The 12,502-nt window shown below is 37.3% G+C and overlaps 1 protein-coding gene across 2 annotated transcripts in view; it reads right to left on the reverse strand.

Annotated features, from left to right (window-relative positions):
* The window catches only part of thsd7ba (thrombospondin, type I, domain containing 7Ba), a 281,426-nt gene that overhangs the window by 24,574 nt on the left and 244,350 nt on the right, over positions 1–12,502 (reverse strand). For both annotated transcript variants that reach the window (XM_056241724.1, XM_056241715.1), the window contains exons 17-21: positions 8,012–8,145; positions 7,732–7,885; positions 4,932–5,073; positions 2,609–2,724; positions 2,217–2,334 (exon numbers count right to left, since the gene is read on the reverse strand). In XM_056241724.1, the coding sequence (XP_056097699.1) occupies positions 2,217–2,334; positions 2,609–2,724; positions 4,932–5,073; positions 7,732–7,885; positions 8,012–8,145 (664 nt within the window). The remainder of the gene's footprint in view (positions 1–2,216; positions 2,335–2,608; positions 2,725–4,931; positions 5,074–7,731; positions 7,886–8,011; positions 8,146–12,502) is intronic.

A 12,502-nucleotide genomic window follows, 5' to 3' on the forward strand; every position in this document is an offset into this window, starting at 1 on the left:
GGTTTGTGGGTTAGGTTTCATGCAAATGAAAATGTGTCAGCTGCACAAGAACATTAAATATTATTGTGAACTGTACTGTAATTTGCATGCATGTTTCCCGATGATCCTCCTTAATAGTTCTGATTGCTCTTCAAAACTGAAATGATAGCTGTTTTGGGCTTCAACTTACAGTAGGTTTCTTGACTTCTGCAAAAAGCACTAAACAAATTTACGGTATATGCAATTTTAGAAATTAAGTCTGTTAATGTTTGGAGTCAAATGCAAAATCAGTCATGGGAAGGCAACCTGTAATTTTATTTATTACAGCTAAAGTGCTATAAAAATACACTGCCATTCAAAAGATTTTTAAGGTTTTTGAAAGAAAGTTCTCACTGTATGTTCACCATGGCTTCACTTAATCAAAAATACATTTAGATCAGTAATAATGTGGACATATTATTGTTACAATTTAAAATAACTGTATTCTGTTTTAATTAATGTTAAAGTACCCCTATTACACTATTTTAAACATTCCTAATTTTGTTTTGGAGGTCTCCTACAATAGGTTTACATGCATCCAAGGAACTAAATTCCAGCTCCAGAATTTCTCCAGAATTCACCTGATAACACGGTGATACGAACAGTAACAATGCCGTCGGTTTTACCGTATCAATTTCAGGGCGAGTCCTAATCCTCGTGCAGTGCATGCAAAGTGGAGAAAAGCGCAGAAAACAGCGTCTTCTTGACATGTCGACAGCACGACATGTTGCTTCTCAGCTACATCTACATTGTTTGAAGGCGGGTCAATGTAGATGTTGTTTGCTGGCAGCCAATGAAGACCATAGGCTGACATTGTGCAAATCTGTTACAAACCAAAGTAGATATGTTACGGAAATGAGAATGGAATTGTTGACGACTCGTTTCAGCTTCAGAATCGATTATTTCTTTTAGGAGACAATAACTTTATTTGTCGTGCACTTTGATCTTTAAAACTTTGCAGACCTATTACATTCACAATTTACAGCTATATTACACACTGCATGAAAAGTAATATTAAAAAAGTATAGTTTTAGAGTTTATAGAGTTTTTTTTCTTTTGTTGGCAAAGCTGAATTTTCAGCAGCTATTACTTCAGTCTTTTTTATTATCATCACGGTAACACTTTACGATAAGGTTCCATTAGTAAACATTAGTTAATGCATTAGTTAACATGAACTAACCATGAACATTATCTCTGTTCAGCATTAGTTAATATTTGTTAACGTTAACTCACACATGTATTAATGCATCAATTCATGTTAACAGCACGGTTAGTTAACATTAGTTAATGCATTAGTTAACATGAACTAACCATGAACAACATCTCTGTTCTGCATTAGTTAATATTTGTTAACGTTAACTCACACATGTACTAATGCATCAATTCACATTAACAGCACGGTTAGTTAACATTAGTTAATGCATTAGTTAACATGAACTAAGCATGAACAGTGCCTGTAAATAGCTTTACTGTTTTGTAAGGTCAACTTACTGTACATATTTACATTAGTTTATGTAGCAGTTGACACACACCAAGTATGAACATTTCTAACTCACCATGTTACCCTAAATTTAAAAATACTGTTGTGTACCTTATCAACACTCTTTCATATATATAAGGTATTGATTTGTTGGTAAACATAATTCTACATTAATGGAACCTTATTGTAAAGTGTTACCGTCTCGGTTAAAAAAAGTTTAAAATGGTAATGAATTGTGGATTCTGAATCATTTTTTTCAGGATTCTTTGATGAACAGAAAGTTCAAAAGAACAGAATTGATTTGATATAGAACATTTTGAAACAGATTTTTCATCAATTTAAAGCATCATTGCTGAAAAAAAGTGTCAATTTATTGAAAAGATTAAATCTAACTGACCCCAAACTTTTTTAAACTGAATCAGGTTTATTCACTTTTATTACATGTATTATTTAAATTAGTACAATGTTTATATAAAAGCCAACAACAGGCTGTCTTTATAATATCACTATTTTTCTCACACAGAAAACTTTTTTTTTAATGCATTATAATATTTAGCAGCTTTTATATTTTAAAAGGGGGATCATAATTCCGTCGTAAGGGGACCATTATATTTGGGGGCTCCTGACATCAAAACGTTTGCAAACCCCTGCTTTATGGCACAGTGTACTCACAGAGCAATGGCCTTCTTCTTATGTATAATTACATGCTGTGACTCACCTTTACTGCCACAGGTGTGTGAGCACTCCGTCCAGGGCGCCCAGTCAGACAGGATGCAGTTAAAGGGACAGTCCACCACACAGTTTATCGCCAGTCTCCACGGCTGAGACAGGCCCAGCTAAAACAGCGGGACAGGCATTAACCCCATGTCCCCTTCACCACACACAATCTCTGTCTGATGAACCAACTGTGAGCCAATGAGGGGCTATTACTGTAAAAGACTTCAATGAAAGAATCATTTTCTGGATATGGAGCAATACTGTAGGGAGTTAATGGACAGTCATGGCTGATTTGCAGTGCATGCAGTTGAAGGACATAATACAATCCCACAGTGCTTAATTCCCCCTCAGAGAACACTTGTTCTGAGAGGAGTGGCAGGAAATGAAGGTTACCTCCTCGCACACACTCAAATCCACCACTTTGCCATCACTGCGGACGCAATCTAAGAGTCGTGTCCTCGTGCCCTGGCCGCAGATGGCATGTTCGCTCAGCTGACAGGTGCTCCAGCCTGACCCGTAACCAAAGGGTACAAAAGCACACACACAAACAGGAAATGTCAGACCAAAGCGTCAATCTAATTTCACATTTCTGTACACAGCATTTCAATTCCTATGAATGTCTATTCATGACTGAATAACAGTGTGCATACTGCATACTTATCAATTCTACATTATATGCAACATCAGGAGTAGTGCTTTTTTTTATCAAAGTATATTCAAACACACAAATGTTGATATTGTACACAACCCCTCGTGTTGTCTGATTTTGTAATACTGTCATAATGGATCACTCCATATTTAAAATGACATAGTATTACATATGAAGAGTTCAGATGCAAAAGCCTCTAAATGCCATCTGAAATTTTCTTCTAAAATGATCATTTTTATCAAGCTCGTATATTTAAGTTCAATAATTTCACTTAAATGGCAAGAAAAATTACCCATTAATTGTCATTTAAGTGAAATTACTGAATTTAAATATACGAGCTTGATAAAAATTATCATTTTAGAAGAAAATTTCAGATGGCATTTAGAGGCTTTTGCATCTGAACTCTTCATATGTACACTACTATTCAAAAGTTTGGGGTCAGTAATTTTTAAAAAAAGAAATTACTTATTTAACATTAACATTGATAATGTTACAAAGTATTTGTATTTCAAATAAGACTTTCTATTCATCAAAGGAATCATGAAAAAATTATCACGGGTTACATAAAAATATTTAGCTTTGATAGCACTAAGAAATGATTCTTGAGCACCAAATCATCATATTAGAATGATTTCTGAAGGATCATGTGACTGAAGAATGAAGTAATAATGCTAAATTTGGAATAAATTACATTTAAAAAAAATGTATTATTTTAAACTGTAATAATTCGCAATGACACTTTATTTTTTTATCAAATAAATGCAGCCTTGATGTGCATAAGAGACTTAAGAGACGTTAAAAAAATCTTACCAACCCCAATCTTACCAACTTTTGAACAATAGTGTAGTTTTCGTAGAAATATGCAAATTGTGATTAAGCTAATGTCTTTGAAACGGCAAAGTAGAGTAGTGAGACGCACTGTGATCTGAAGGCAGAAGTTAGGCCGTCTTTATGATGCTAATCTGTCTAAATCAGTCGAATGGCTTCGAGGTGCAGTATCAGTATTGATATGATCAGCGATTTCATGGTCTCTGTGCAAGAAAGCACTTATAATCTCATTCATATCTCCATGCCCATTTCCTTCATTAGGGTCTATCTGGAGAATTAGTATCTATCTGCTTTATAGGATGGTCCTTCACATGTGCAGATGCCCTGGTAAGATCAATATGGATGGCAAGGAGTGGCTGCAGGCGACCAGACAATCTAAAGCAGTGGATTTACAACAGTTCAGAAGTTCAAATTCTCAGAGAGAGCAACATAAAGGAGAGAGGAAGAGTACGAGCCCTGATCTTACTTGAACTGGAAACTCACCCTTAGACATCATATCTACTAAGAACCTGCAATGTGAGGGAAAATATAGTCATGTTCCCATTAGTACTACAGTGGATAGTATCTCTCAGTACTCAACTGGAAGGTTTCCTTCTATGGCTGGCGTAGCCTGCTGGTTAAAGATCTGGACTGAAGCCCAAAAGATTGCGGGTCAGAACCTTGCAAGGGCAGATCCTTGAGCAATCATTGTGTTCTTGATAAAGGCACTTTATCAGATTGCCTTAGGGAAGCTGTCCTTGTAACTTCTCTTTGTCCTTTTTGTCACTTTTATCAATAGACATACAGTGTGATCTAAAAGGCGATGCTGAGAATCTTGGGTTCAATATCCAATGTGAAATAAAACATTTAAACAAGGTTCAATTTGTTAACATTAGTCAGGGAGCATGAACTAACAAAGAACAAAAAAGCAATCATTCGTTTAAGGTTCATGTTAATTTAGAAATGTACTATTATTCAACACACTCCCGTGGCAATTCGTAACTATAATACGTTTTTGGCACATTAATGGCTAATATGTATGATCTCTAGTTTCTGTTAATAAAAAAATGTCTAAAAACCAGGGGCTTTGTCATAATTACAGCAAACAACCGGACATTTCTTGTGTTATACAGCCTTTGAGAGAAAAAGGTTGAGAACCACTGCTTTAGAATGTGCTGTTGAAGTGAACCTGTCATGCAACAGTCATTAGATGCCAATGTCATGTTCAGTATTGTGTCAAGCAGAATGAGAGAAACCCACTGGAGACATTGTAGTGATAATTGAAGCAGGTGCTGTTGAGGTTGCAGGGCTCTGTCTGGTTACTGTCTAGACACACTCTGTCGGCCACCGGGGGGCGCAGCATGTGTCTCGTCCTCATCCGCGCTGTGCTTTCGTCACATGGCTACAAATAAATACAGTTAAAATGTCAATGGGGGCTTTGACACCAAGCACACTATTTGAAAAGTGCATATACATGAACAAGTTACTGCTGTGCTGTGTCCCACTGGCTGTATTGTGAAAAGAAAACAAAAAAACCACAGCAGTCAGGCAGCCACATGGTCTTGCAATGCTAAGCGCACTGTTAGAAGCTGTTAGGCTGCAGGCAGCAACTAATCTGCATCTCCATCACTGTCAGACGCTAATGAGACCCTTTAAACGGCTAGCTGGCCACGTCCATGTTTCTCGCTATTGGGGAGGGAGATCATCAGCATGAACTCTATTCGGCTCGTGCCATATAACTGTGCACCCAGGTTTTTTGGGAACATTTCATAATTATGTAAAACTGAAACCAATTAAACAAGCTCAATCACCGAACATTGGTGTTTGACATGTTCGCCATGCTGGCTGAGCGCTTTGACAAAGCGAAGAGAACAAACATTGCTTGGAACTGAGACCGTACAAGGTAGAATTGCGATCTAATGTGATTAGCGTAGAGACCAAATTATGCTGAAATGGCTTGGCAGTCTTGTGTAGGTTGGGCCGAGCCAGGATAACTCGTCCAGTTTGTTTCGGATTTGTTGAGTGCGAATTGAAGAGCTGTTTGCACATCAATGAGTCAGTGGCCCGATGGCAAATTGTATCTAGGGTAACTTTTTATGCACAACATTAATTAGAATAACAAATGCTTCATTACTACTGGAGGTTCATCTGCATACTGATTTCACTTGTCTCCATATTCACCGTTTGCTATTTCACCCGCAGGAACTGTATGAAGATTTGACTTGCGAGGCAGCATTAATTTGAAATATTTAAATGGATGCAAAACATCTTGACACTGTCTTATGTCATGGCCCGGGCTGAGAAAGAATCTTGCAAAAATATACTGTAAAACGTTTCTGTTCTTAAATCACAGACAGAAATGATCTCTCAAGAGGCATATTTTTATGAGCTCATAAACACCAGTGCATAATTTTCACCTACAAAACGTCAACACAGCAATCTTTCTAAAAAACAGCTTAGAGCAGTATGAATCTCTATGCTAGTTTATGCTGGTCAAATGTTAGTGGAACATGACCATAGTTAATGTGTTAATCTGCTGGGATACATGTGTGAACTTAAGGATAACTGACTTTATGAATAAAATACACTTTAGTACTAGAGATGCATAAATTATATTGGTACCAGTTTGGTCTGATAATGGAGATGTACAGTACTGGTCGATATATTTTATTAACAGTTATACTCGAGGACTGATTCAGATTGGTTGACAAACGCTCTAAGGTGTGCAATTATTTTCTCAGTAAATGCACAGCTAAAGTAGTTCCAGGCAAGTCTCGACCGCATTACAGTTCAATATCACTTAGCCAAACGATTTGAGTTACAAGGTCCTTACAGCCTACAACAGCAAATGAACCAAAACCCACAATGACACTGACCAAGCAAATATATAACAAACAATAGGAGAAAAATGTCAAACTATTTCCACGTTTTCCCCATGAAATTACATTTTACAAGCATTCTGTTTCTCCCTCTCTCTCTCTCCCATACACAAATTGCACAGACAAACACTCCCACACATGGAAACATACAAGCGCACATACACTTCTTGTCAGCGCTGTCCCACGACTTTATCAGTAAAATAGTTTCACAGCTGAAAGGTTATATGACATTTCTCAGTAGTGAGGTAGTAATGTTGCTGTTCTTGAAGCAGTTAAACTTACAGTTTTGCTATTAGTAAAGATGCTTCTGCTAAACACTGATTAATTAAATGTGTATTAGTAGTAATTAATACATTAATTCAGTAAGGATGTATTAAATTGATCAAATGTGACCATAAAGACTAACATAGTTACAAAAGATTTACATTTCAAATAAATGCAGTTTTTTAACTTTCTATTCATAAAAGAATCCTGATTTTTTTATTTTATCACAGTATCCACAAAAATATCAATCACCACAACTGGTTTCAACATTGATAATAATAAGGAATGTTTCTTACTTATTTTATCAAAACAAAAGCCGCTTTTCCAACGTCGGGCAGAACGGTTCTAAGAATGGCAAGGAACAGTTATGGTTATATTTCCACTTGAGGAAACTTGTACGGTATACGGCACGATTACAAACAGCTCTCGGTCCGGAATTTGTGCATCAGAATGCGTGTAGTGAAAACGCATGACGTATTTGTATTACATTCCAAAGAGCTTCGTTATCAGCGCCCACAGTGGAAAATTAATTAAACCACATGGAAACGATGGAACAGTTAAGCAATGAGAAAGGTTTGGCCAGACGGTGGAAAAGCGGCTAATATGTCACAATATTACTGACTTTACTGTATTTTTGATCAAATACATGTGGTCTTGGTGAGCATGAGAGACTTTTAAAAACATTAAGAAGTCTTACCAACCCCAAACTTTTGAACAGTAGTGTAAATATATGCTATTTATCAGTTATCGGCCATAACATGAAAATAATTATCTGCTTATCGCTCTCTTAGCTTAATAGTCCAAAAGTGTGCAAATACATTTTAGGGCCTCTGTATGCTAGTCTTTGCATCAGGGTCAGCTAACAATGTTAAAATTGTGCCTTCAGGATACAGCACAAGACAAAAAGGACGTCTTACTATTGAACAGGTGCTCCATTGACTCCACTGGGACATCACACAGTCATCAGGGCATGGCAGGACGCAGGTCTGAGCTTGGGGTGGGATTTCTTCCTGGTCACACAGGGTCTCGTTCACACTGCTAACCGGATCCCCACTAACACGCCTCACACACCTGTCACACAGAAAGAACAACAGAATGAGGATGTGGAGGACAAGGGTGGCAGACCGGAATGGGTCGTGACCCCTAAGAGAAGCATCTGTGATGGGGTTTACTCTGTAAGAATGTGTCCTTGCTCACCGGATCTTGCGGCTTTGGACACCCTCTCCACAGGCTGGCAGTTCGTCTACTGTGTTGATGGTGCAGACTGACCAGGGATCTGTTACCCACTCGTACTGACCACACTCGCTTTGACAGGGTACAGCCTCATACACCTACAGACACACAGAGACAGCCATAATCAAACAATTGCAGCAAAGTTCATTTAAATTTGGAAGCTTGCATGATTGTTGTCACACATCCAGGTGGTTAAAGTGAACCAGAAAAGCTGGAATACATTCAAAAAGAAATGTAAGAAATCTTGTAATCTTTTTTATATTTATGAGATTCCCTGTAGACATTAGTCAGAGTAGACGCCATCTTTAATCTGATGCAAACAAAAACAAAGCTGTGAGGGAATGGAAGTGCAGTCTGTTCAATAGTCTTCTTGTAATACCTTTATCCACTTCTTATTCAGCCAACATCACCTAAGCTGGGAAAAAAAATGTTTGCCAATAAGCCCCCCCAGGATTTCAATCGACTCTTTTCCTAAAGAATTTTTTTTGGGGGGCCCAAAATGAGGGAATTAGCTTTTGACTGAAACGACTTTTCTCAAAAATTTAATTTTTGTTTTTATTTGCATTAAAAATCCACCAATAATTATATATAAATATATATACTGTATATAGTTGGTATTACTGACAGTAAGTTTACTTACTATAATCAATTGTTATTCTCTATTTTTGTAATATTGTTTTTACATCTTAAATTAGTATTGTCAGTGATTGCATTCATTTGAAATATTAAACGTGCATATCTAATAAAATAATGTACTTTAATCTACTGGTGAAATCAGGCATCATGAGGACAAGACTATGAGGATTAATTCTCATTATATACAGCATTATGTATACAAACAATGAACCTCTAGCCCATAAACCTTCATTTTGTCTGTTGCGCTTAACAAAAAGCCTCTGAAAATTCTCTCATGCGGTTTTAAAGTGAACAGGTTGGAAAAACACTAGACAAGTGATTAATGGTTGGAGGGATCACTTAGGAATATTACATATTACAAATGGGCCTGCCTCAAATCAGAACTTTTCTTTCTTTGGCACACAAATAGTGCGCTATTTGTTTGAATTTGTATTAATCCTGGAGGAACTGTACAGTAGCTCGACCTTTAACCTCCATGCTCAAAAATTCAGGTTTGTTTATGGAGGAGAATAGTCCTCCCCAATCCACTATAAACTTGGATTCAGGTTTGGCCTCACAAAATACCCACTTTTCATGATCCAGTCGATGTATTTCCAACTAAATCAAGCCAGGCAAACATTACACTTGTTGCTTATTCTGTTTCTGTTTTTATACGTCAAATGAATGCCACATGATGTTGTCCTCAGTCTCTCACAGCATTGTTTTCATTTGCGTCAGATGTGTGTCTATTCTCATTATGCTTCCATTTCTTCAGTTTGTAATGATGGCTGATGACTGGCGAGAGGCTTGTAGCAGGCTTTTTGATGTTCTCCTGCTTATTAACTTCAGTAGACATGATTTCATTTACAAATGAGTCCAGAAGCCAAACACTGCAGTTATAAAATACTTGACGTTAAAACCAACAAACTCTGTAACAAAATGACTTATGAAAACACAGTGAACAACTGAGACTGTAGAATTATAGCTTCCTCCCGAAGGGGATATACACGCACCCTCTCAAAATATCCCATCTGGCCCTGCAGCTGCTAAAAGCCCCATCAGCCCTCTCCTCTAGTCTCCTCTCGTCTCCTCTCCTCTCTTTTAATGAGTGTCATTGAATTTCCAATTACAATAATTAAATGATTGTTAAGACTATGCTCAAGACGTGAGAAGTGAGTGAAAAGATGATGAATGAAATTGGCAAAAAATCTACTGAAGCATTAAAAAAGGGCTAATTTCATTAACATAGACAAATATCAAGTTCTACAAACATGACAATATCAAGACATGAAATTGCCACATTATGAAACAACCATTAATGGAGCAACACTCATCAGCAGCAGCACATGATTTTATCTAAATACAATTAACAGGGACAATCAGTTTTACAGCGTGCCTTACACTTTTCCTATAAAGCTACTATACACATCCAACCTGTCGTCTGACTTTTACAATGCAAAGGCGGCGCTCAGTTAAAACACATTCAAATAAACACTCCAATCTGTTCTTTAAATAGCACAAATGTAGGATTCTTTCCTCCTTCATGGCGACTTTCACTGCCTAGCTTTCAAGCGGAGGTAATATTTTAAGAAAAATAAACCAGCTACGCTGCTCACAGGTCAGTTCCTGTAACCTCTTGGAGGATGTAGGTACTCTGGGCTGGATAATGAAGTCCCCTGATCCTTCTCAAATGTCAGTCGAAGGGCCAGAGACGACATGAAAATGTACTTCATACTAATTCAAATCTCAGTCAGCCCATGATCAAAATACACTAGCGCTCCTCTTATTCGGAGGACGGCTGGGGCCACGGAGGCTAGCGGGGGCAGTGGGGTTAACAGATGCACAGGGAGAAACACAGAATGAGGCACTGACCTGAGCCTTTGAAGATGTCCGTATTAGCAGTGCATGACAAGCAAAGGAGAGAGAAGAGAAATGATATATATATTAGTTTTGAGATTTATCTTCTCCTGTGCAGTAGTTTATAGCTGTCTGGACTGACTAACCTTCAACAGATTATGAAGTACAGAAGAAATTTAATGCAGCTTGTCTGGCTTTGTCTTTCGGTGTGAGTGTAATTATGTTTATATGAGGGATGAAGATGAAGACAGTTATGTCCGTGTCCATACAACACTTAGTTAGATAAAATGTGCTTTTGGACATTTTATATTATGAAAAATGTTCAATGACTTCACTGTAACACACCAAATTTAATTCATACATCACTGCTCTCATGCTGGTTATGCAACACTTAGTTTGGCAAGTAATAGCACATAAAAAAATAAATAAGTAGGCTTATTCGTTACACAAATGATGTTAAAACGCAGCTAACATACTAGTAACGACCTTACAGTAGCTTTTGCATGATAATTACTTACTGAATTTGATGGCATTACACTGTATAACTGTGTGAAGTTATTGGTTTTGTTTCATAATAATTAATCATGAAAATTATGCATTTTTATCAAACTACATGTTGTAGTATAACCAGCAGGAGAGCAATGATGTGTGAACTGAATTTGGTGACAGTACAGTGTGTCACAGTGAAGTTATTGAATATTTTTCATAATATAAAATGTGCAAAAGGGTTTTGGGTTTTGCACTTTGCAGACGGTCCCTTATTCAGACTTGTCTCTCAGCCGCCTGCTTAGAGACCAATTTATATTATAAAGCTCGTTTTGAAGAAAATTGGGTTGTAGCTCATTGTCTACGTTACTATGATGGTTCATAGGTGTCATTTGTGTTTTGACAACATTTAGCTCACAAATATATTGATCCGGGAAGTTCGAATCTGTGAATATATTGCCAACTTTACTGAACTCCTAAAGTTCTCACTGACAGCATATCTTTATATTTGAGTCCACATTCAGACGCTATGAAACACTCCTTTGTTAACATGCGGAGCTGTTTGAAACACTGCCAGCGGGACATTAAACATGAAGAGTCTGTTCGAGCTCACAACAGTTTTTGCGTGGGAACGCAAACATCTTTGCGAGGGGAACGCAAAGTTTCTCTGGGAATGCAAAAGATAAAAAATAAAAAAAAAGATCCCATCCCAATTTATTTCCACCACCACGTCCCTTTAGGGGCTCCGTAGTTTCAGGATGCTGAAATACCAAGCATAATCTTTTGTTCAAAATTTTCAAAGGTTTTAAATACAGATTTTAATGTTCATTATTGAATATTAAAATCTGATTTTTTTTATATTATATAGACTATAAAGACATATTTGAATACGATACATAATATATCAAATATAATATACACATTTTTAATATAAGATATGTTATCATGCAAAGTCAAACTGATATCATACCATTCATACATACTGTATGTATTGGCTAATGACAAAATACTCGTAAAAGAGACATCAAAAACTGTCAAGCATAGTAGGTCAAAGCAGTGCTTAAAGAGCACAATGCAAACACTGAGCATGGCATCCACAGTGCATGTAATATATGCACACGCACACACACACACACACACCAACACACAGCGCCCTAACATGAGAGCAGCGTTTACACTAGCAGCAGAGACAGAAGTTGTAAGCCTAGCAGGCATCTCTCAGCTCTATAAATCTCTTTAAGTGTCACAGCCTGACTCAAACTTCAAACAGATTGGGCCATTACTGTCTCCTGGCCCCTGGAATCAGACAAAACAATCAGGGTGCATTGAAACACAGGGAGATAAATGCTACCTCAGCGATGGCTTCAAATACACTTAAGATGATGTTCTGATATTAAAACGCTGATACTAAGCAAAATAAAAGGACGAGATCCTAGGATGTACCTGTGGGCTAAAGGGCCCAAAAAAAATGTGTCACCACGTACCGAACTAGTGTAC

The sequence above is a fragment of the Rhinichthys klamathensis genome, unplaced genomic scaffold, assembly GCF_029890125.1.
Source record: "Rhinichthys klamathensis goyatoka isolate OS25496 unplaced genomic scaffold, OSU_Roscu_1.1 h1tg000021l_1, whole genome shotgun sequence".
In the NCBI taxonomy this organism is placed as follows: Eukaryota; Metazoa; Chordata; class Actinopteri; order Cypriniformes; family Leuciscidae; genus Rhinichthys; species Rhinichthys klamathensis.